Source organism: Maniola hyperantus, chromosome 10 (assembly GCF_902806685.2).
Source record: "Maniola hyperantus chromosome 10, iAphHyp1.2, whole genome shotgun sequence".
Classification (NCBI taxonomy): domain Eukaryota; kingdom Metazoa; phylum Arthropoda; class Insecta; order Lepidoptera; family Nymphalidae; genus Maniola; species Maniola hyperantus.
The window spans coordinates 9817920-9844182 of record NC_048545.1 but is presented as its reverse complement, the minus strand read 5'-3'; the positions used below and the strand labels follow the sequence as shown (position 1 = coordinate 9844182).

General features: G+C 35.5%; 1 protein-coding gene across 1 annotated transcript; it reads right to left on the bottom strand.

Annotated features, from left to right (window-relative positions):
• Positions 1-1625: 1625 nt before the first annotated feature.
• Positions 1626-25385, bottom strand: LOC117985885 (protein toll-like). The gene is made up of 6 exons (XM_034972691.2): positions 25198-25385; positions 5063-5295; positions 3757-4798; positions 3364-3679; positions 3122-3280; positions 1626-3012 (listed from the first exon to the last, which is right to left on the bottom strand). Exons 2-6 carry the CDS (start codon positions 5199-5201, stop codon positions 2224-2226), a joined length of 2445 nt encoding a protein of 814 aa, XP_034828582.1. The 5' UTR covers positions 5202-5295; positions 25198-25385; the 3' UTR covers positions 1626-2223.
• Between the last annotated feature and the right edge of the window lie 878 nt (positions 25386-26263).

The following is a 26263-nucleotide window of genomic DNA, read 5'->3' as shown; positions in this document are numbered from 1 at the left end:
CATAAAACACTATGAAACATTGTATACGGAATGCGTATTCGTGTTCAGTGAATATTGTGGCATACTCAATAATTTAATTTGTGTATATTATGTACCTACTAACTTGTACCTTTTTAACCGACTTCTTTATATTCAAATACAAGTTAGTCCTCGACTACAATCTCACCTGGTGGTAGGTGATTATGCAGTCTGTGACGGATGTGGGCTAACCTGAAAGGGGTATAACCTTTGTTTTCTACACGGCATCGTACCTGAACGCTAAATCGCTTGGCGGCACGGGTTTGCCGTTTATTTTACAATAATTAACAGCAATCTTCATCATCATCATCATCTTCATCAACTCATCGCCAGATGGGTCTCCTCTCAGGATGAGAATGATTTGACACCATTGACATCAATGGTGCCTGTGAAAGATGCAGAGGTTTGGCACAATAATAACATACTAAAACGCAAAATAAATACCTACACTTCCTTTCTATTTTTATAATAAAAGAGTCAACATCGGGCATGCACCTCTAATTTTTCAGCAGACTTTACACACATTTGAGAACATTATAGGCAACTTTTGGGCATGCAGGTTTCCTCACGATGTTTTCCTTTACCGTTAAGTCAAATGATATTTAATTATTTTTTAAAACGCACCTCACTCTGAAAGTCAGGTGCGTGCCCGGGATCCAACCCGAGACCTCCCAGCTAACACCGCTTTTTTTACAGCAAGCTTATTTTGCTGTAATATAAATTTGGTACAACGTACACCATGCCCTTTGCATGATATGCAATACACCGCCCTACTACTACTACAACTGCAGGGAAAGCAATCAATACACACCCATATTACTCTAAACGTGTTGCTATACGCATTGCAACTTACCGATATAATCCCACTGATTATTATAATATATTTTGACCTATAATGGTAAATAGGTACAATCTAAATATATAAAAGGAAAAGGTGACTGACTGACTGACTGACTGAGTGACTGACTGATCTATCAACGCACAGCTCAAACTACTGGACGGATCGGGCTGAAATTTGGCATGCAGATAGCTATTATAACGTAGGCATCCGCTAAGAGAGGGTTTTTGAAAATTCAAACCCTAAGGGGTTGAAATAGGGGTTTGAAATTTGTGTAGTCCACGCTGACGAAGTCGCGAGCATAAGCTAGTGGTAAATACACTGCGACCTGACTGCTTTACCACCTATAAAACGTATAATTTGCAATAATAAATTACGATTATGATTATGATTATGAATATATAACTTTATAGCTGTGGTAGCCTAGTGGTTAAGACGTCCGCCTTCCAATCGGAGGTCGGGGGTGCCATCCCGGGCACGCACCTGTAACTTTTCGGAGTTGTGTGCGTTTTTAAGAAATTAAAATATCACTTGCTTTAACGGTGAAGGAAAACATCGTGACGAAACCTGCATGCCTGAGAGTTCTCCATAATGTACTCAAAGGTGTGTGAAGACTGCCAATCCGCACTTGGCCAGCGTGGTAGACTATGGCCAAAACCCTTCTCACTCTGAGAGGAGACCTGTACTCTGTAGAGAGCCGGTGATGAGTTGATCATGATGATGATGATGAACTTTATAGCTGTGGCTATAAAAATGAAAGATAATAAAATTAGGTAAAGTATATGTTTTATTTAAGCTGTAGCTTATAACTCATTAACAATATGCAGTTTCCTTGAAACTTAGATGGGTTTAAGTAATACATTCTTATAATATATTTACATGTAATAGAAATAAATGGCTATTAATATAAATATAACGATTACATAGCAATGGCAACACTTCTTTGACACCGGATATACACTGAGCCTCTTACCAATTCACACACTGCTTATAAAGAGCTTAAACACGTCAAATATATGACATTTGTATAAGCCGTGTTTAAGCCGTTTGTATTTTTTATTAAAGTAAGGGCTTATTTATGTGAAGCCAACGCACAAGAAACACGGATACCGGAATCTAGTATGTATGATAATGTTTCCAAAATGAAAAGAATTACATAAAATGTAACTTACAGAAATTTATACACGCTAAGTTATCTTCGTAAAAATTTTACAGAATACGTTTTACATTACCCTAAAACACGTTTTTTACAATAACCTATGTTACATCAAAACTAAATTGGTGATCTGAAACTACGGAATGTGAGACTCATATCGATTGTAGCGAAGAATTCAGTCTTTACCTCACTAAAATAAATTAGAATTTAATTAAACTTGATTGTTTGCAAATGTACTTGAAGTGTAGATATCTGGTCTATCAGGAGTTGTCATAAGAAAAGGGTTGGTTGTGAACCATTCAGTTTTGGGTGAACTAAACGATGTATCGATCGGAGAGTGTGTATTATATTCCGTAGCGATTCTTACTTTTCTCTTGTATGTGCCATTTGACAACATATAGATTAGGACACTCCAGAAATTGGGATCATTCCACAAAATTGTTGAACGCCGATCTCGCTGCTCTTTCAGAAAAGCGTAGATAGAGTTCTCTGGCCCAATATCCGTGAATACATAAACAGTGTTCTTGCTCTTCAACATTTCGCCTCGAATTTTCTTTATGTTCACGTGACTATACACTGACGTTAAGTAATTTGGCGAAAATATTACCAAGACAATGTTTGATTCCTTTGTGCCAACCCTAAACTGCTTCATGAAATTTTCTTTATTATTTGTGTTGTTTATGCATTTGACTTGTATATTGTAATGTTTATGCTCTCTTAATTCGGGTAATATTTCTTTTAGGACAAACTCTTCGTCGTTTTCTGAATACTTTACAATTATATTCTTTTCCTGTTCCATGATTGTAGTATCTTGATGGAGAAAGTAGTAGAGGGTCTTCTTTATAAATAAGTTAATTTGTTCCTTGTATGTAACATACGCCATGATTAAAAGCGAGAAAAATGCTAACGATGTTGTTAAAACTGTCATGAAAATTACGAATCTTAAATAACAAACTTCTCTCTTCCAAATAGAGCAATGAGACAGGGTATCCTCAACTACCTGGAAATATTAAATCCATAAATAAACCATCTAGATGCACAAAAGAATATTGATAATAATAATAATAGACTGAAAAATATGACAACATGATTTCTAAAACTTAACATACCTTTGCATGGAAAACTTCTTTAACAAAGTCAACAAAGCGAAAGTTTACGCATCTGCATTCCAATGGATTATCTTGTAACCAAATTTCTTTTAGTGGCTTGTTGAGAAGCTTTTCATAGATCGGTGAATCCCCGGGGTCTAGCAATGTGCTTCCATTTCCCTAAAATAAAATAATGTTTATAGTCCTTGCTCAGAAATATTTTTCCCGTTCAGTATAATATTATTATCGTCTCTGATACATACCCACAGAAACTCTAAGTAGTTATTGCTGATGTCCAAGATTTCATGTCCATTAATCCACCAATCTTCGAAAGCTGTTCGGAATTTATTGTGACTCAAATTAAGCATTCTTAGATTATATGTGTGAGCGAACGGAGAAACATGTTTAACAGTCCAAGAATTCTGTTGCAACTCTTTATTTTGAAAGTCGAGTTCATTATATGCCAGTGATATTGACATCCTCTGTTTGTTATTGCTAAATAAATACGATGATATTGTTTTCAAGTTGTTATGCTCCATGTTCAGGTATATAAGACTTAAAAGGGAAGAAAATGTGGAACTGCAAAAGAAAAATACGATTTAAAATGTTATACATAAGGCACTCCACTAAAGCGAAGGAGTTAGCTTTAAACTCACCCTGAAATTGCTTCAATTGAATTATAACATAAATCCAATTTCTCCAGCCGTACTAATGATGAGAACAATTTGGACTCTAAGCTTCTCAAGTTATTGTGACTTAAATCCAGTTCTAACAAGTTTATTTGATCGTTAAAAGTTGATTCTGGTATTATTGCAATATCATTAAATGCTAAAGATATGTTTGTTATGAGAGATGAATTTGTAAAAATATCGTAGGGTATAATTTCTATTCCACTTCGCTGAATGTATACCTGTTTTAGGTTTAGCAAATTTCCAAACAGATTCTTTGGCAGTTCTTTCATTTTAACGTCGTTGTTTAGAATGATTACAGTTTCCAACTTGTTATTGGTTGAAAATAGATTTTGCGGTAAAGTAGAAAACTTGTTGGAAAATAACGTGAGTTTCTTTAATTTTCTTAATGGCTTAAATATTGACGTCGGAAGTTCGTTAAGTCCATTAGAACTTAGATCCAATTCCTCAAGAACGTCTACACCCGAGAAGAAATCTTTCGAAAACCTTGTCACATTACTTTGCCATAGAGACAGTTTCCTTAATAGAGATAAATGAGAAAACAGATTCGAGGACATATTCGTCATGTGGTTGTGACTAATTTCTAAGGTCTCTAATCTTTCGAGTGGTTTAAACAACTCTTCGGACAGTTTTATATTATTACATCTTATATTAAGCCATGTTAGGTTGTGAATATCCATAAATAAGTTGTTCGGTAAATGTGTAATACCATTAACTGAAAGAAGTAGCTTGGTCAAATCTTGCAAGCCTGCGAAATGTTTTCTATCGAAATATCCAGAAAGCTCCTTTGCATTTTGAAATATTAGTGACATTGTCTTAGAGACTCCAATTTGCATTAAAATATCCTTGAATGAATTGTTTGGTAATGGACAGTCTTTAAAGCTGACTGATTTGAAAGTACTCGTTCCGTTGGCACACTTTGGTAGCTGGCTATAATCTAGAGTTGTTGTATTCTCACATTCTATATTTATGTACGTACTTGGTAGTAAGTTTATTTTTACTATCCGACCTGAAACAAATGTTTTAATTAAGCGTCGTTAGTGTTGATAATATATTATATTTTAACAGTTTATTATATTATGAGACAGCGTAGTGTATACCAAAATTAGTAGTCATTTAGATAATAATAATTATTATAAGAAACTGCATCTAAAGCGGATTACGGTTGACAGGACTGCAGACACCTATGTTCGGTGTTACATGTTATTATTATGAAATGCCAGATATATATCGCTGCCAATGCACTAAAATGTAGCTATCTAAGTGCACTTACCATCGATATTGCAGTTCAGTTCAATAGCGAACGTGCCGCCGCAAACGCAGTTAGGGTGACTAGGGCACATCACTCTGGCACTAATTACGTGAACGATAAGTGCTGCCATCAGCACACGTGTGAACTTCCGATCCATCATGGTAACATTTGTGTATTCATCTACAGTTGTTAAGATTACGACGTCTCCAGAAAGAGATTGGAAATGAATTTATGCGCATCTTCATCCATGGAAACTGTAACAAAGAAAGATTTCCAAAATATAAATAAAGCACAATTATTACGATTCATTATGCTCGCAGCTTTATGGTAAAGTTCAATAAAAATACGAGAGAGCGTGTTCCTGTACTGACTTCTATCCTAATATAATAAAACAAAAAATGTTTCCACATAATTATGTCCATTATTGTAAATAAATAATAAATAAATCTTTATTTGATAAAAGTTTACAAGGTATATATACAATAATACATAACCCTGGTAGAAGCAATGCAAAGTTCCTAGCCCCCAAACTAGGATTCCCTGTGCTATGGGAACTAGTCTTTGAAACTATCTACTTTGAAAGGCAATAATATGAAGATGGTTTTAGACTACTAAAACAATGTTAATGCATTGTTTTTTTAGCGTAGTAGCACACGCTGGGTGTCGGCTAGTTAAATTAATTTAAGTACCTATTCTTCTTTATTTTAAAGTTCCAGATCGGAACGGTTTTGTAAATCGTGGCTTTCCACTTTGTACGAACTGCTATTTAAGCAAATAAAATAATCGCTGACCTATAAAATCCATTGCAGCGAATTTGTTTGGTTGGCAATGCCAACAATGGAATTGATTCCACCATTCGCAGTTTGTGAGCAATCGCGAATAAAAATCGCGTTTTAAATTGCTCTCGTGGTCAAAATAATATATATATTTTTATTGGAAATCACGCGACTTTGCCAGCCTTTGATTATTGTATTTTTTGTATCCGTAACAATTTGACTCAACTCGGCTTTGCTTCGGCTCAGAATTTCTGAAAACCATCGGAACCTTACTGGGGGTCTACTGCATAAAAATCATCTCAAGTTAGTGAATTTGTCTATCCAGTTTATCATTTTATACTCCTGACGTGTTTAAGTCCTGCATCCTGCAAAAGGTACAGGAAAATTTACAATTGGTAATGCTTCAATGACTGCTTTGGACCGACGATAAAAAGAGGCTTGCGGGAAGTGGTTGGATGAGGAAGGCTGAAGACCGGGTATGGTGGCGCTCTTTATGGAAGGCCTATGTCCAACAGTAGATGTCCACAGGCTGATTATGATAATGAATGCTTCATTAATTTGAGTGGTTTTAAACTATTCCTATAATCGCAACTTTGCTCAGAACCATATTATGCTGATTAATTTGGGGCAGCCGGGCCGCAGGTTTATTTCATTGAGAGTTCAAGTCACTTGTTTTTCTCGCTATGTTTTTGGGTTTTCTTTAAAGGAAAGGCCAGAATGGATGGTATGGCATAAAATGTTATGGTAGGTATACGTGTAAACATAATTATCTATAACAAGCGATCGGGTCAGGACCCAATGCCATGAAAAAGTATAAAGTGTTTCCACTCTGTTACGCCCTTACTATTATTATCCTTATCCTCAAACAGTGGAGTTAGTACCTACAATGAGTGAAGTTATTTAGTGCAAGACAAGTGACAGTTGCGGGTTAGCAACAGTTAGCAATGAAGGACAGCCGACACTCGAGACAGTGTTGCAACTTGCACTGTACTAGTTTCGACCAGATAACAGCTTGATTTAATTCATTGTTTCATTTCCACTTGTAAGATTTTGCGATCCCCAAGTAATTTTATACCGATCAATAAAAACAGATCGATATTTCCCACGTAAGTTATGGTAAGCTTCAAAATTTGTGTCGAACGTTTTTAAAATAACTACGTCTATTTTTATTTATCCATACTAATATTATAAATGCGAAAGTGTGTCTGGCTGTTTGTCCGTTCCTACGAGAAGAACCAGCAACAAACTCGGCGGTTGCTGTTTCCAAGTTTCCAATTTACAATAATATTATGATGAAGATGATGACGTCATATTTATCTTGGTTATTAGTTATTACATATTTACCAGGTTATTACCTAATAGCAAAGTATCTTAGCGCTTAAACTATCAGGAGTCAGTTCGCGCACGCGTCGCGGTTAAGACTGCACTCTTAACCGCTTAAGTCTTAAATGCGACGCCGCGCGTGCACGAATTGACTCCCTTGACAAAGGACCCCGGATGGGTTCGAAACTAGTCGGGCTAACGTTGACTGGATACGTGAGTATAGCCGTTAAAATATATTATATACTAGCTGACCCGGCGAACTTCGTACCTACCGCCTAAATGTAGATACTTTAATTTTTTTTAATTATTTTTTCTCTCCGTAAGAACCATCTACGTACTTCAAGAAATATTATAAAAAAAGAATTAGCGAAATCGGTTCAGCTGTTCTCGTGATATGCAATCAGCAACACATTCAGTGATTCATTTTTATATATATATAGAGATAAAGCAAAGTATCTATCTACATTCCACATAAAAGTTGCAAGCGGTCTAATGATAAATGTCGGGAACTGCAAACAGGATGAAAGTACTGTGGCGCATAAATTCAAATAGGTGGTAGTTAAGCACGTGCGGCTGGCGTTGCAAGATAAACGACCACCGCATTACGTGCGTTTTTTATCATTAAAACTTTCCAACTAACTAGGTACGCAACTGAACATGCCGCATATAATTTGAATTTATGCATACATTTTAAGGCTTTCCTTAATAATTTTAATTTTTTTCAACATAATTTGTCTACTAGCGTATAAGTCCCGCAAATTGCTATTGCGCTGGAACCATGTCTCATTAACATCGAAAGGACGTCATTTTAACGTCATTTGACGTATATTTAAGTAAAAATATACCATCAGCTCGAAACTTCAGTCCAGTGCTGACGTCACTTAAATGGCGGCCACGCGCATTAGCAATTTGCGAGACTTATAATACAATCTCTAAACTAAACTAAATGAACAGGTACAAATCTAGTGCTATCCTTTTCCGCAAGCAACATTCTGAAAGGAATAGCAATAGATTTAAACGACACGTCTATTTTAGTTTCGTTTAGAGATTGAGTACAATGGAATTAGCCACAATTATTTACGTAAAAATGCGCGACCTCTAAATAAAGCCGCGTTAGTAGTTAGGCAGGTATAGTTAGTAATAATAAAAATGACCATCATCTCATTTCAATATATATATATTGATTTAATATAACTTCCTATTAACTTTTATTATTTAATAATTACTTGAAGATGGAAACAAATAAACTATTAATAAACTTAAATCTAAAAAAAAAGAAAACAATATTAAATTAAAACTAAAATAAATTAAATTAAATCTAAAACCTCATCGAGACCACCGCAGCGAGGCATTGTACCCAAGATGCTGGCAGCATTACCCCTTTGGATGGCCAAACTAATTCTTTGGCCAAGGTAGCTGCCAGCTCTCGGGTCCCCGGTTGACTCGATAACTCTTTTCGCAATTTCTTCAAAAAGAGCTCGAGCCCCCGGGCCCCACGGCCCCAAGGTCTCCACACCAAAAGGCACGAATACGAAGCTCCCATCGAGGTTTTCATATTTGCGCCTTTTGGCCTGTTCGGCGCTGATGGCCGCTGCACCCGCCATAGAGGAGGTCGCCTGAATGTGGGATGCAGCTAAAGTGTCTACACAAGTTGCATCCCAAACAAGCGACCTGCCCATCTTCCACGGTACGAGCGTCATACCATCAGGTCTCTTGCCATCGCCACGTGCCAAACCAATAGGTTCTAGTACAGCTGGCACATGGGCGGTGGCAAGGGACCTCCGGATGATGTCGTTAAGGGTACTATGGCGGGAGAAGCGACCAGCGCTTCTCGAACAGGAGAGTCCATGGTGGCCGAAGGCGTCAACGCAGTCACCGCAGTGGCAACGGTGAGGCTGGTTTATTGTGGCGCCAAGCCTAAGACCAATCAAAACAGAAAGTGTCGTATGGTCTAACAGAGTGCCCAGGTTGGCAGAGGGAAGAGCATGTAGCCAGTAGCCGGACTCTTTTGCAGAGACAGCGAGAAGACGAGCACGGTCTTTTTTAGAATTTGCGTTTGCTAGTAAAGTGTCAAATGTCGTTTTGCAAATAATGTCGTCCCACTGTCTCTGGGAAGAAAGAGAAACCGGCACTTGGCTGGGACTATGCATGGACCATTCATTTCTTGCCTCTGTTAAGCCAGACACCTCTATGGAACCCAAAGAATTGGATATAATCTTGCCATAGAGAGTGTGTGTACTGTAAACAGAGGAAAGAAATGCTGGCAGCGAAACACTAGAAATTTTGCGAATTCCCAGGCCTCCATACCTGATTGGAAGAGAAGCCTGGGACCATGCTTGATTACTTATTGGACAATTTAGAATACTAGTGAGAATATTTTTAACAAAAGCATCTAAATTGTCCAATAAAGTATTAAATTTCCAAAGTGGAGAACATCTTAGATAGTAAGTAAATTTTGGAACAAATAAACAAAACCGCAATATTGTGAGAGCCATATGTGGATTAATTTCAAACAGACGGTGGGAGTTACTACTAAATTTTGAAATAGTATTTTCAACAAATTGAGGAACTGATGCATCTAGTACGGGAGCCCCTAGGAGACGAAGTGACTCATCATTTAAAATTTTAATACCAGGAGCCAACATATTGAATTTCTCTAAAATATCTAATTTAGAATCAGCCGAAAACGAATTTGGAACATATATTTCGCATTTATCAAAGTTTAGTTCTAGGCCAATAGATTCAAATTTTGATATAACACTGCTTAGATCGTCCAAAACTGTGTTCACTTCGCCACCTAAGGTCCCATCATCTAAATACCAAACATTGAATTTTGAATTTAGCGTCGAAATGATAGGATGGATAGCCAAACTAAAAACAGCTGGTCCAAGTGGATCCCCCTGCTGACAGCCCACAGCGGAGATCAGTAAATTTTTTTTATATACAAGTTTAGACGGATTCCGGTAGCATTGCGCTAAATATGGAAACAGCTGTGGAAATTTATTTTTAACTTCCGAGAGGAGGACACCACGATCTATTGAGTTAAATGCATTTTTAACATCAATTTTAAGGAGTACCTCCTCCCGGGAGCCAAGAAGGAACGTGCGAGCCGCATGAACAGCTGCCTCACATCCCCCTTTAACTCCAAAGCCTAATTGCACAGGAACAAATGTGGATGAAATTAGGGGTAAAATTTTTTTGCAGCAAATTTTAGAAACGACGCGCCGAATCGTCGAACCCACTGCTATGGGACGAATACCACCATCCTTTTTTTGAGGGCACATAAATTGGCACCATATAAAGTTTCAACAATTTCTTGAGGTACTCGTCCAGATAGCATCAGGTTCACCAGATCAGTGATGGCTTTGAGGAGTGTACCGTCTGCGTCGATATTTGGACCACAAACCAAATCTTTGAAGTGTTGTGGGGACAAACCATCGAGCCCCGCAGCCGAACCACTCCTGAAAGCCAACAGAGCTCCCAGCACGTCGTTTGTAGTGGCCTGAAAAACCAAATCGTCACTGCTCGGTACGTCCGGAAAAGAAGAATTATGAGATGGGGATGGATGTTTGGAACGCAGTGCTTCCAGAGTCTCCGCCGTGTCAGGGGCAACAGTGTCACTAGAAAATAAAATACGAGCCGCTCCCTTAAGATCGCCATCATCTATTTTATTTTCAATTAATTTATTTAAAGTAACACTGTGTTTTAATGGAGGATGGGAAGGGGGAGGAAAGTTGCTGTAATTGTTGTCATTGGTGCAGTTATTTTTTATTTTTTGTGTACTTCCTATTTCAGTAATTAATTTTGTTTTAAAACTTATGATAAACTAGATAATACCCGTGATTTGATCCGCGTGGATTTAGGATTTTACATTCTTTGTTTTTTGCAACAATGTATTTTGCCATACTGTCAATGTGCCAGAAAACTGAAAAGTTCATACGTCAATCAAAGTCAGAGTTTCTCTTATAGTAAATCCACAGTTAGATACGTCTTACATTTTGTAATATTAGATCTCATAAATACAGCTTTCTGATAACTCCATCCTAATGGAACAAAACGACAACCAGACCCGTCAATAACGGCTGATAGCGTAGTCTAGATAAATTGGAAAACTCTCTAATTGTTTTTTTGCTGGAGCAGCAGATTTATTGAAAATTTATTGGCCACTCAAATAGACTTTTCATAGATCTGTTTTAATTTCATACTAGTGATGTACTAAGCAGAAAGCACTCATAATGAAACAGCATTGTTCTAAGAAAGTTTTCTTTTCGTTGTTGTATGCAACAAACAGTACAAGCATATTTTTACAATAACTAAATTATGCTTGTAAAGGAGGCTTACCTACATGAAATAAACTTTGTCCAAAGGCCACCTTACTTTTATACAAAAAATAGCTTGTCGATATTAGTAAACCAAAATTGGATGATTAGATTGAAAATCTTATAAAAGGCTTACACACAAAACATACCCTTTATGTTCATATTTGAAACAAAAAAGTAAGAGTGTTTAGCGCAGAAACATGAAATGTGATTTGCTGAACAATACAAATAAATACTTCAAAAGTTTGTACATCGCCACTGCAGCAGTAAACTGCAAAACTGTTGAAAAACAAATCAAACTATGCAAGCAATGCATCACGCATATTCCACGAAGTTTCGTTCCAATTAAAAACCAATTTTGCGAATTGGTGTTTTCGATAGAACACCGTGTCCAATAAAGTGAAAATATTCGCTAACCGAGGAATTGCAAATACATTTTAAACAAGCACGACGTGTTAACATTTTTAGGATAGTTGAACTTTATAGAATAGATTAACTCAATATTAACTACATTTGTTAATACAATTTGGTATCCAGCTTTATAATGTAGCTTTTGTGCACATACGTTTATTCATAGAACACTGATTAAATTGAGGTTTCCTTTACAACAACATAATAATATAAGGTTTCAGAATATTACAATAACGGATGCGATTATGCTATTCATATGTGATATTCAATAATAGCCTATACATCAATATCAAGTATCAATTCCTGATTAGGGATACTAGTTCCATCAGTAGTTGCTCTTACGAATTTAATGGTCAACCTCATACCCCGATTGCGACCTCGGCCTGTCGTAACTATACATAGCTAATAATGCTTTACCAACATGTTGTTGGTAATGCGGCCAGCATCTTGGGTACAATGCCTCGCTGCGGTGGTCTCGATGAAGTCTTAGATTTAATTCAATTTATTTTAGTTTTAATTTAACGTTTTTTTTTCTTTTAATTTAGATTTAAGTTTATTTAATAGAATTGTGTGTTCTCTGTACACCTACTAAATTAAATAAATTTTATTTATCAACTTTCTTTTAATTAAAAAAATAATAACTGCAACTTAACTTGGGTTTTTAAAAATTTCGTCCGAAATCTTTGATTTTCCGGGATAAAAAAAGTATCCTATAGTTATATGTATTATGCATCTCCGGAATGCAAACTATCTATTTCTGTACCAAATTTTGTTAAAATCAGCTAAATGGTCAGTCTGGTGGGAGGCTTCGGCCATGGCTAGTTATCACCCTAACGACAAAGCCGTGCCGCCAAGCGAATTGGCGTTCCAGTACGATGCCGTGTAGGAACCAAAGCGGGCATGCCCCTACCAGGTTAGCCCGCTTCCATCTTAGACTACCTCATCACTTACCACCAGGTGAGATTGCAGTCAAGGACTAATTTGTATCTTAATTTTTAAAAAACAGATAGGCCGTGAAAACGTACCTGATAGCCAGACACTCTCAAGTTTGCATTAGTATGGATGTTTTCTTTATTTATTCAAGTTCCCAGAGTGGAAAACAACTGGTGGTCAACAGATAAAGTTTACCCGTAAAACTCGGAAAGCCAACTTCTAAATGAGTATTTATTTTAGGAGCCAAGTACTAGGACAAGATGAAGCTCTGGGCGGCTGCAATTCAATAAGGCTTACGGCTTCACAATCACGCAGTGCACATCCACTTAGCAGGAGCACTGCAGTTTCCTGCTAATTGGAACCGTTGGTAATGAAAATTAGTTTTGTTGAATGAATTATCACATAATATTATGAAGATTAATTTCCATTTATCCAAAGTTTGATATACGAGTACTTCTGAAGGTTTGTACCATTATACAAAATTTATTTGGTTAGGTGATTACCAAAAAAATAGCAATTAATTTTTTTTAAATATTGAAACTCAATACAGCAAAATACATAGAAATCTTGACTACTTAAACTAGAAAAGCCTGTATCTTAGGAGCTAAGATTTTTTTTACTCTAGTACTGGAAATAAAGAAGCATGAATTATTTAAATTATTTAAAACTAGCTTATGTCCGCAACTTCGTCCGCGTGGACTACAAAAATTTCAAATCTCTATTTTATCCCCTTGATTAGAGGATAAAATAGAGATTTATCCTTTCTTAACGCATCTCTACGTCATAATAGCTATCTGCATGTCCATATTCCAGCCCGATCCTTCCAGTAGTTTGAACTGTGTGTTAATAGATCAGTCAGTCAGTCAGCTTTTCCTTTCATCTAAAGACTATTTAAAACCTCTATGATACTTTTAAAGAGTAAATAAGCTTCTATTTATTTTGAGGTAATTCATTACAATGCGATCTAGAGAAGTTGCAGCTTTTTTTCTTCGCTCTGGGCTGGTTTCCGCACTTAAACGTTTCCGTCTGTTGTGCGTGAAGTTGCAGCTTTATTGAAGTACAAATATTAATATTAATGACATTTTCACCCCTTATTATAATACTTATATGAAAAAGTAACTGGCTTAATGGTAATAATTAAACTTTTGCAATTAGCCTGTACGACCTTTGAAAGTTAAGAAACGCATTCCCTTATCTCGGTGGAAATCTCAGCCGCGACTTTCTTACAAAGTTGTTCAATTAATTTTGAACGAAAAGTACTTGTACCTTCTGCCAGAAATAAAACTTAAGTTCAAGACATATTTGCGCACAGTTAAAATGAAATGACAAGTCTTTTCTGAAATTAAATTGAATAAAGCATAATGTACTCGTACATACTTAGGGCCACAATAGACACTATACTTTTAGCTCCACTCCGCACACATACAATCTCTAGTCGCAACGATCAAGTCAATATTATTTTATTTCAACTAGCTTATGCTCGCGACTTCGTCAGCGTGGACTACACAAGTTTCAAACCCCTATTTCACCCCGTAAGGGGTTGAATTTTCAAAAATCCTTTCTTAGCGGATGCCTACGTCATTATAGCTATCTGCATGCCAAATTTCAGCCCGATCCGTTCAGTAGTTTGGGCTATGCGTTGATAGATTAGTCTGTCAGTCAGTCAATCAGTCAGTCAGTCACGTTTTCCATTTATACATTAAGAAATAGCGATCGAAGACAGAAAATTGTCAAAACGCGATGCAGCATCGATGCAATCGCAAATTCATCGATCACTGATGCTAAAGCATCTAGCAAGCATGATATTATGCAAGCTTAATTGTATACATAACATACAGTAACATCTTATTTGTATCATTACATATTCATACTAATAAAATATTTCATTAATTCCTTTTCATTCATTCATCGTGCCTACTATCGCCCTTTTATTTGTGTAAAACAATTTCCCCGCTTCCAATTCCATTCCTTTCCACCACTCCATCATTCCATTTTGCTTCACACCTATTTGTACAGTACATTACATCGCGGAGATGAGTTCAGCATATTTACGAAAATTTTGGAAAAGACGCGCTGTTTTTCTTTAAATCTTCGCAAGTATAAGTCGAGCCTTATATTTCCTTTTATATAATTTCCTTAACGTTACATTATTATTTTCGAACAAACTTTGGTAGGACGGATGGAGTACTGAAAAGATACTTTATTAAATTGATTTATGCCCACTCAGATTGGAGCTAGGCTCAAGTAAGCCTTCGAGAGCTTAAGACTAATTAGACTGACTGAAGTGTGATCGATAATCCTACAGCCTACAGTCTACATATATGCCTACAGTATCTCAACGGTTTATTACTGAAATTGGCAGTTTCAGACCACTCCTAAACTTAACCTCATGTTACATACTATGTCGAGCTGAAAGAGCGACACTAATTATAATTATGTACTACTAGACTTGACTTATAATTATGTAGCGGGCATCAGCCCGCAACTTCGTTGGCGTTTATTTAGGTTTTTTAAAAATCCGACGGGAACTTTGAATTTCTGGGATAAAAAGTAGTATGTCCTTCCCCGAAATATAAGCTAACTCTGTACCAAATTTCGTCTAAATCGGTTAAACTCTGGGCCGTGAAAAGCTATTAGACAGACAGATAGACAGACACACTTTCGCATTTATAATATTAGTATGGATGGGATAAGGCTTTTTAGGGGCACAAAGTTATAAGAATTTCAAATTGCATCAGCTGAGCTTTCAACTTACAGGCAGAATATAAAGGCAGAGTACACCACGGTGTCATGAAGGTCACAGTAGAAATCGTAAGCTTGGGTGCGGTGGCAGGTGTAGTATTTTTGCAATAACTACACGCAAACTATAGCTGTTATAATAATACTTATTGTTTGTTGTTGCCACGGCAGTAGAAAAAAAACAACTTTTAACATGTTACGGTTTATGAAGTACAGCGCGCTGACAGACAGACAGATGGACAGCGAAGCTTAGTAATGGGGTCCCGTTGGCACTCATCGGGCACAGAACCCTAAAAAAGAGCAACTGCTGAATTTCTTGATAGGTCTTCTCAGTAGAATCTGTTTTCCGAGCCGGTGCTATAGTTTTGCCATATTATAAGTGGCAAAAGCTGCACGAAAAAAATTCATTTCATTTCAATATCACATTTTCAGAAGTAGATTTTGTTATTCGTGAGCGCATCCGCCACCGTACCTATCTGCGATATGACTTTGTTGTGACCCCTAATCTAGAAGTTTACCTGCGTTAAATACATCTGAAGTAAAAACTACAAAAAACTTAATTTGGTAAATTACTCCACTAGAAGAATTATACAACACGAACACGAATAAAAACAAGTAATGTAAGCTTTCACAAGTCACGAGAGCAATATAATTTTTATTTAATCCCGCCCGCCCATCGCCCGCCCATAATATTTTATGAAAAAATAAAAGCCCCGCGCTCGCGCTATTGGCACGTACGTTTTTGGCGCCCAGTCTTTATTTAACTCTGTGAAAGGCTTTCACGTGAAAATTGAAGAGTATTTCACTTATATGGAATTGCTGATCGCTGGGAATAATGTAGTTCAAATACCAAAAGGGAATTGAGTTTGAAGTCCTCGTCAGCTTTGATTGTTTAATATAACAAACAACATATTATATTTTAAACATGAAAAGATCTTGACGAACCATTTCCGCTTATTTTAGGTACGAATAAGCTTTTTTAGGGGCGATGCAAATGTAGCACTCATGTAGCACTGTAATTATAATCTAAAATCTGTACATACTTGGCTCTTAAGAAAAGCAATTTTTTGATTTATTACCTAAATAAATAAATTAACTCTACACTATTAAAAATTATAAGTAGTAAGTTCTAAAATCCTAATAAAGTAGATCTATAAAAATACAAATTAATTATACCTAACATACCTACCTAAATATTTTTTTACTAGAATGTAAAATCGACTTATATCGAGTACCTACTAACGACCGACTTCGCTACCGTGATTATTTTAAAAACATTAGCCCTATTTCTTATCTATATTATCAAAGCTTTCTAGTTCCAAGATTCTGGGCGTTGATGATTCAGTTGATGATGCAAATCTTAGGTATTATCCAAACTTACCTTTGTTTTAATACGCGTGTATTAAAACGTAACCAATACGCGATTTTTACCAAGCAAATAAAATTCACTTGATTTAAAAAATATTCCATTTTTATCACCAAATGATTTTTGCTTTAAAATAGGACTATTTTTAAAACGATTTGTTCTGTTTTGTAACCGCTCTATTTCAAAAAACACTGCCGATTTTTACTCGAGCGTAAAAATAAACAATGAAGCTATTATATCTCTATTCTATAGACTAAGAGCGATCATGCACTTGTCAAATTTAGATAAAGAGAAGAGAAGTTAAGACAGTGGGCTTTAATAGTGATGATAAATTAAATCCAATGATTACTAATGAAAGTTATCATTTATCAATTATTTGTCAGGTAAGGCCAAATACTAAGTAATTATAAATCAAGCAAAGCATCTGCTGTATTATTTCAAAGTAAGAATCCTAATCATCTAAACAGGCTTCTATAATAATTAGAAGCTAACAACCTAGTGTTTACTTTTATCTCAATGTATAAAAGTAAATAGCACAAGAGGGTAGGTGATAAATACAGAAGTAAAACCAACCAAGTCGAATAATAACTGAATTGTATTTGTTCAGCATTGATCCATTTATATTAAAATGAATCTACCACCCATTTCGCTAAGGTGTTTAGTCATGGAGAAGAAAGGGCAAAGAAACTCCATAACACACATCTTTTAAAACATTAGAACGTTGAGTAAAGTAGTAGGTACATATTTGGTACACAGTTACAACAGGTAACCTATAAAAGGCAAATGATTACATTACATTATAATAAAATATAAGAATACTTAACTTCAGTAAGGTCCGCTGTGTTTGCTCTGGGCTGTCGATACAAGACTGTCCCCTCTCTGTCGAGGTAGGGTACTTTTATAACACTGCCATCGCAAACAGGGCGGATGTCGACTATCACATGATCTTAATATTAATCATTATTTATTTTAGGTTTGTTGACAAAAGGTATGTTGACACACCCAATTTACAATAATAAAATCAGTAACATTGATGGTCTACGTATTAATAATTTACAATAATAATAAGCGACTTAAATTGACAGTTTACACAACATTATTATTTCACATAATAGCTATTGCCAACTGTATGTTGACAATAGCTTAGTATAATGTCACTCTTAGTACATTGACAGTATTTAATTTACAATGAATAATTAGTTACCAGTATTGACAATTCACATAATATTATTTATCGTATTGTCACCTTCCTAGATATTAAATTGGACAACAATAAAGAATATAAAACACTATTAAATCATAATCCTTCGGGCTGGGTAACATTGACGTTGATATCCTGTCGCGGGATAACGATTCTGTTTAAATTATTACTACAAATATTTATTGTAGACTCCAAGTTTATGATTGGGTCAATTTTAGCATAATAATTTGGATATATTTTTATCCTGATATGACACGGCCATACTGACAAGTACTTCGCTCCCGAAGTACATAGGAAAATACGAAGAAAGAAAAGACAAGGCCAACAAATGATTACTTAGTACTAGCAATGATTAGCGCCAGGCAGACCTAACTAACTTTGTCCAATTGGGAATCTTTACATTTGTCTCACATGGGAATCTTAACATTTGTCTCGTATGGGAATTTTAGCATTTGTCTCATATGGGCATCTTATCGATATCCCTTACGGGAACTTTAGCATTTGTCTCATATGGGCATCTTATCGATATCCCTTACGGGAATTTTAGCATTTGTCTCATATGGGCATCTTATCGATATCCCTTACGGGAATTATAGCATTGTCTCATATGGGCATCTTATCGATATCCCTTACGGGAATTATAGCATTGTCTCATATGGGCATCTTATCGATATCCCTTACGGGAATTTTAGCATTTGTCTCATATGGGCATCTTATCGATATCCCTTACGGGAATTATAGCATTGTCTCATATGGGCATCTTATCGATATCCCTTACGGGAATTTTAGTATTTGTCTCATACGGGAATCTAAACATACACTTCATACTTCATACTTCATAGCCGAAAAAAAATATAGATATTTTTTTGTTGCTCTCTGACTAAGCTCACAAGGATAGCAATGTGGATTATTAGTTACACATAATATAGCTGTTAAGTAGTGGATTAATAATAGTCGTTGTAAATATTTTTTTTTTGTAAATTTTAAGTATAAGATAGATTAGAGTACACTGCCGCATTAGGACTCCCCTGTAAGGACAGTGCACATTATGATATAATAATAAATAATAATAAATAATAATAATAACATTTATCTTATGGGGATTTGTCCCGTATGAGAATCTCAACATTTGACCCATATGAGAATCTTAACATTTGACCCATATGAGAATCTTAACATTTGACCCATATGAGAATCTTAACATTTGACCCATATAAAAATCTTAACATTTGACCCATATGAGAATCTTAACATTTGACCCATATAAAATTTTTAACATTTGACCCATATGAGAATCTTAACATTTGACCCATATGAGAATCTTAATTTGACCCATATGAGAATCTTAACATTTTGTCCCATACGAGAATCTTAGAATTTGTGCCATTAACATTTGGCAGTCTTAAGATTTTGTTTCCATTGAGGAGAGAAGTTTTTTTTTTTTTTTCTTTTTTTCTCTTTCTTTTTTTTTCTCTTTTTCCTTCCCTCTCCTCTGTTCTCCTGTCATTTAGCATTAGTATGTTTTATTACTATTCGGCCATCTTGATAAGTACTTCGTTCCCGAAGTACATAGGAAAATAGAAAACTGCAGCCCGTGAAATTAAATCAACTACGGCAACAAAAGTACCGACACAAAAAAATTTAGATTGTGCTATTTGCAAAACAAAATTCAATGGTTCAATGTCAATGTTACTGTCATAAAAACTAGAATAGCTAGACGTCAAACCAAAATTAGAGTAGAAGAGAATATGTTCTCTTTGTTGATTATGTTTTATGAACAAGTGTAGTGTACATACACTACACTTGTTTAACCTCAAACCAACTCAAAACAATAATAAATTAAAACGCGTTGTAACGTAGGTAGTTATAAAATTAAATGTTCTGATAGCATCACTAAACAGAAAAGAAATACTTGAGTAGGCAATCTGCTTTACGTTGTTTTAAGAAAAGGAAATTAGTTGATTAACAAAAGTTACTTGACCATCTCTTTTAGAAAAGAAAAATAGTTGAATTATTTAAGAAGGAGAATGAATAATTAAAATAGTTTACGTTTAAGTTACATAAATCAAAATAGTGATTTCTTCTTGTTTTGAGTTGTAAGCAAACGGTACGATGCAATGTATCTAAAGCAAACCTACTGATTTATTCGTTATTTAGTTTCGGTATATCATAACCTTCTAAATGATTTCACATTGTTATATACTTTATTAAAACCGCTCGGTCATCTGACGCCTACTAGACTTATTCTTATCTAAATTAATTATACCACAACACGTGGTTTATCTAACTAATTAAAATCTTTTATGATTACCCCCACAAAAACTTTTTCATAGAAACAATACCACAAACGTGGTTTTAAGATCACTTTAAAGCAGCACATAATTACACTTCACTTATCTTTCACAATTGGAGCGACGCGACGTTTCGATCAGCGGTGTCACACCAGCACCAAGTGCCGCTGACAACAGCGTTGCCCATCGCTTTGTGATCATCGGGCACCAATACCAAGTGCTGCCGATGACAGGCAGTAGCCTGTTGCTTCGAGGAGAAGCCGCATCCACGATTGCTAAAAGCATTTGAAAAGTATTAGTATTTCGACAAGAAAAGAATTATCGTATCCCACTTCTGATGTCAAATTTAGATAAAGAGAAGAGAAGTTAAGACAGTGGGCTTTAATAGTGATGATAAATTAAATCCAATGATTACTAATGAAAGTTATCATTTATCAATTATTTGTCAGGTAAGGCCAAATACTAAGTAATTATAAATCAAGCAAAGCATCTGCTGTATTATTTCAAAGTAAGAATCCTAATCATCTAAACAGGCTTCTATAATAATTAGAAGCTAACAACCTAGTGTTTACTTTTATGCTCAATGTATAAAAGTAAATAGCACAAGAGGGTAGGTGATAATACAGAATAAAAACCAACCAAGTCGAAATAATAACTGAATTGTATTTGTTCAGCATTGCTCTATTTATATTAAAATGAATCTACCACCCATTTCGCTAGGTGTTAGTCATGGAGAAGAAAGGGGCAAAGAAACTCCATAACACACATCTTTTAAACATTAGAAACGTTGAGTAAAGTAGTAGGTACATATTGTACACAGTTACAACATGTAACCTATAAAAGGCAATGATTACATTACATTATAATAAAATATAAGAATACTAACTTCAGTAAGGTCCGCTGTGTTTGCCTCTGGGCTGGTCGATACAAGACTGTCCCCTCTCTGTCGAGGTAGGGTACTTTTATAACACTGCCATCGCAAACAGGGCCGGATGTCGACTATCACCATGATCTTAATATTAATAATTATTTATTTTAGGTTGTTGACAAAAGGTATGTTGGACACACCCAATTTACAATAATAAAATCAGTAACATTGATGGTCTACGTATTAATATTTACAATAATAATAAGCGGACTTAAATTGACAGTTTACACAACATATTATTTTCACATAATAGCTATTGCCAACTGTATGTTGACAATAGCTTAGTATAATGTCACTCTTAGTACATTGACAGTATTTAATTTACAATGAATAATTAGTTACCAGTATTGACAATTCACATAATATTATTTATCGTATGTCACCTTCCTAGATATTAAATTGGACAAACAATAAAGAATATAAAACACTATTAAATCATAATCCTTCGGGCTGGGTAACATTGGCGTTGATATACTGTCGCGGGATAACGATTCTGTTTTAAATTATTACTACAAATATTTATTGTAGGACTCCAAGTTTATGATTGGTCAATTTTAGCATAATTAATTTGGATATATTTTTATCCTGATATGACCACACTCATACAATCTGAATCCGTGAAAATTCGGATATAAAAAATATCTAGTCATATGTCATACGCTACTATACAAACACATACGTACATATAGTTCTATGACTACATCGAAAAGTATTTTCACGACTCGGATTGGATAAGTGCGCTAACCGCCCTTAGGATATGGACAGAGTAAGGTATGATATTATTTATTATTACTACATCCAAAGATTCGACGAAACCGTCTAGACACATTCAACCGTGCAATAAGTGCGGGACGAAGAAGCGAACGGGCCCACCTCATTAAGGCCCTATATTGAAGGGTCGTCATGGCCGTCATTTACCACGAGATCAAAATCATCAGACTACTGTTTCTTTACACTGTGATAAGGCGCAGGATTTTTTTAATAACAGTTCAAATCTACTTTAATTACTGCGGTATAGTGGCAGGTGGGGGCGGCGTTGAATCTGTCTTGCAAACATCTATTTTGTTCTCATTAAACCAATTTCAATCGAAGTCAAAATCGAAGATAAAGGAAAAAACTGACCGACTGACTGATTTATCAATGCACAGCTCAAACTACTGAACGGGTCGAGCTGAAATTTGGCATGTAGATAGCTATTATGACGTAAATTATTTGCAATTTGTGGCATCAAGTCGTAGGCATAAGCTAGTTGTCTAAAAAAGCTGCACTTCTTTTATACTCTATTCCGTAGTTAAGTATATGTAGGGTCTTAAAACACGGTAATGTATTGTTCCAGTGTGGATGAGCCCTAAGTCTGTGCATAAAAAATTGCAATGGTGTTCCAGCGCACCCTGTCATCACGTGCGCCCGACGGCTGGAAGTAATGCTCCCCTTTATGAGGTTTTGTTATGTAAATAACGAGTGAATCGATACATTCCCTGCGCTGCGGTTTTTGATTCACGTGGCTTTGCAATTTTTACTCGCCTGTCGATATAACGAAATATATTTTCAGTAGTGGTGATTTTCAATTAATAAAAGGAGGCCTTCTTTTATATATAAAAGGAAAAGCTGATTGACTGACTGAGCTGTGCATTGATAGATTAGTCAGTCAGCTTTTTCTTTTATATATTTAGATGAAATGAAAAGATACCTACTTCATCGGTAACCACAATATACAATCACTCAATAAATTGTTTCTCTGTGAGTAAATACCCCATCAGGACCAGACGTGTAATTAATTAGTTCCAGCACCCTAATTCTATACAATTTGGGACCCTTTGTAACAACAATCCTATTTCTCGGTTTTCTTATTATCTGAATTCGCTTCAATTTGCAGAGAGGTACTCTCTCTATTATTTATCGATCCTGATCAAATTACTAGATTAGTAATTGATGTTCCTTATATTGGAATGGAGATTGCTTTTGAGGTATGGATTTGTCACAATAGAAAGGAAAAGGTGACTGACTGACTAACTGACTGATTTATCAACACAGCTCAAACTACTGGACGGAGCGGGGCATGCAGATAGTTATTATGACGTAGGCATCCGCTAAGAAAGGATTTTTGAAAATTCAACCCCTAAGGGGGTTGAAATAGGGATTTGAAATTTGTATAGTCCATGCGGACCGAAGTCATGAGCATAAGCTAGTTTATAATATCCTTTTAGAGGTAATCCTTATAAAGAGGAGTTTTAGAGGAATTTATTCATAGCGAGCTCAAACAAGCCTATTTTTTTCTCTCATTTGAATATTTACTAATCAACTTACTAAAATTTTGTAGATACCTTCGTAAAATTAAGTACAGTGCTTCTGGTTTTAGATTTCTGTAAAAATGTGTAGTTTAGATACAAATTGCATTTGTATGGTTTTTAGATTTTTCCCCTCATATCTGCTATAAGACCTACCTTCCTGCCAAACATGATTCTAGGTCAAGGGAAGTACCCTCTACGTTTCTGACAGACAGATAGACAGACAGACAACAAAGTGATCCTGTAAAGATTCCGTTTTTCCTTTTGACGTACAGAACCCTAAAAATAAAAATAAACTAAGCCAAGAAATAAATAACGAATGTACCTACTAGAAATTCACATTAGAGGTCATCATACCTTGAACATAAATTCATTTTAATTAAAGTGTAACACTTTATATCTCCAGACTTTCTGTTTAAAAATAATTAACTAGAAGTTAACTAAGTCATTTTAATATTATAATGGAAATGTTGCGCCATGCGTGACAAGCCCTTGGTGTTGACATGTAGGTACATACTTAATTAGAAACAAATAAAATTTAAGTTGCTTAAACTGAAAAAAAATAAGCTTGCTGAGTCGTAAGATTGTTAAAATCTTGGATTTTTTGCATAAACGCTTTCAAAACAATAAAAAGTTAATTAAGAGAAAAACAATGTTTTGCTACACGTAGAAACGTAACTCTCAAGGGCAGCACAGAAATATTGCCTTTATTTTTCCTTGCCTTTGACTTTGCAAAGTTCAAACCAGTTTTATATTATCAGAGTTGGTATTTTTCAAAATTGTCCATTGTCAAACCTGAGCTTAACTGCTGATACCCAAGTAGTTACGAGTTTGACCTTCTATTCGGGGATGTCTGGAGTTTGATCCTGTCAGGTCACGCATTTTTTAAATTTTCGGAGCTACGTGCGTTTTAAACAATTAAATTCTTTTAACGATGAAGGAAACCATTGTGAGGAAACTCGCATAACTAAAGGTCTTCATAATGTGCTCAAAGGTGTGTGATGTTTGCCAATCCACACTTCTGGCCAAGTGGACCATGACCTAGGACCTGTTTTCTGCAGCGGAGAACTATTCTCAGTAGTAGGCGGGTGATGAAGAAACCTTTAGCGCTGTCATGGCTGAACCACTAATAGAGTTTATTCAATTAGTTTAAGGGTAAGCTATAAATAGAAGTGAACGAACGGTAATAGGTCATTTCAACTTGAAAGGTTTACCTTGTTATATTTTTCTTTTATTAAATGTATATATAGGTTGGTATGTAAAAGACAAAATGTTTCTACCTGTGTCCATTAAAGACTGAAACCATCCAACTGATGTGCCCCAAAACCGGTTTCATTGAAAGGCAATAATGCGAAGACTATTATTTTCGGCATCAAAAATCCAAAATAGTAATAATTAGCATTCTTATTAAAGTTAAAGGTCACCACCGTATTGTGTAAAACATAATATTATAAACATATAATAAAAGTAAACCATAATTACCATATTGGTTTTTGCTCATAACCATAAAGTCATCATGATAAATGATGACAATATAGCGATTTTCAGTTTTAAAAATATATTTCATACAACTAAACTTACCTTCTAGTCATAAATATCCAAAAGCACAAGAAACATATCTGAGACTATTTTCATAATATATTCAACACTCAGTTCATCAGAAATTTCACGTTAAAATTAACAATTTTAGTCCATTTAACGGTCTGAATTTCCGTAGCGGTAACGTAGGCGCGTAGCCGTTTACGTCGGCTACGATGCGACCTGAAACCGCTACGCGACTATCGCTTCTCTTCGTCACAAAATAAAGATATTCGGCTATGTTCGGATGTCTAACGGAAATTGCCGAGTCAAGTTGTTTATCGCTGCGTAGAGTAGTAGGAATAATTTGATATAAACATTGTCCCTACATTGGATGCGAAATATTATTACTTTATGTCACAGTGCCAATTTATTTCATAGTTAATATTATTAGTAAGTTATGTCATATTATCTACTAACACCAATAGCTTCACAAAGTAATATATAGAGTAGTAAATGCAATATACACTATCCATAGCCAAAAGCCATACTAATATTATTTAAATGTGAAAGTTGTCTATCTGTCTGTGTCTGCTAACTGTTCACGGCCCATCCGTTCAATCGATTTTGACGAAATATGGCGCAGAGATAGCTTGCCTCCCGGGAAATGATAGCTATTTTTTTTGTCAGAGTTCCTCTTCGTAAAGGATTCTTTAAAACCTAAATCCACGTGAATGAATTTGCGGGCAACATCTATTTTTTTCTATAGTGATAGCTTGTAGCCTAGATTTGGACATAGGCCGGAAAATTAAAAACTTCCCACGCGATCTTTAAATATTTAAATCTACGAGGACCATGTCGGGAGCATCCTAGTTGAAGCTCGTGACTGTTTGCGTGGATATAGGTTCTTAAAAATCTGAACGCAACTCAAATTTTCGGGATAAAATTAACCTATATCCTTTTACAGGATGCAAGCTAACTATATATTATAACAGATAATGCTCACGACTTCGTCCACGTGGAATTAGTTTTTCAGAATAGGAATATTTGTTCATCCCCAGGCTTATCTACCAGCTCTCAAATACATAGTGTGACAAACTTACCTACACACTTTTCTCCGCGAATTCGC

Coding starts and splice junctions, on each gene's coding strand:
- LOC117985885 (XM_034972691.2), bottom strand. CDS start 5,201: ATGATGGATCGGAAGTTCACACGTGTGCTGATGGCAGCACTTATCGTT. Junction 3,680..3,756: donor TCAATTGAAGCAATTTCAGG/GTGAGTTTAAAG, acceptor TTTCTTTTGCAG/TTCCACATTTTCTTCCCTTT. Junction 3,013..3,121: donor AAGAAGTTTTCCATGCAAAG/GTATGTTAAGTT, acceptor TAATATTTCCAG/GTAGTTGAGGATACCCTGTC.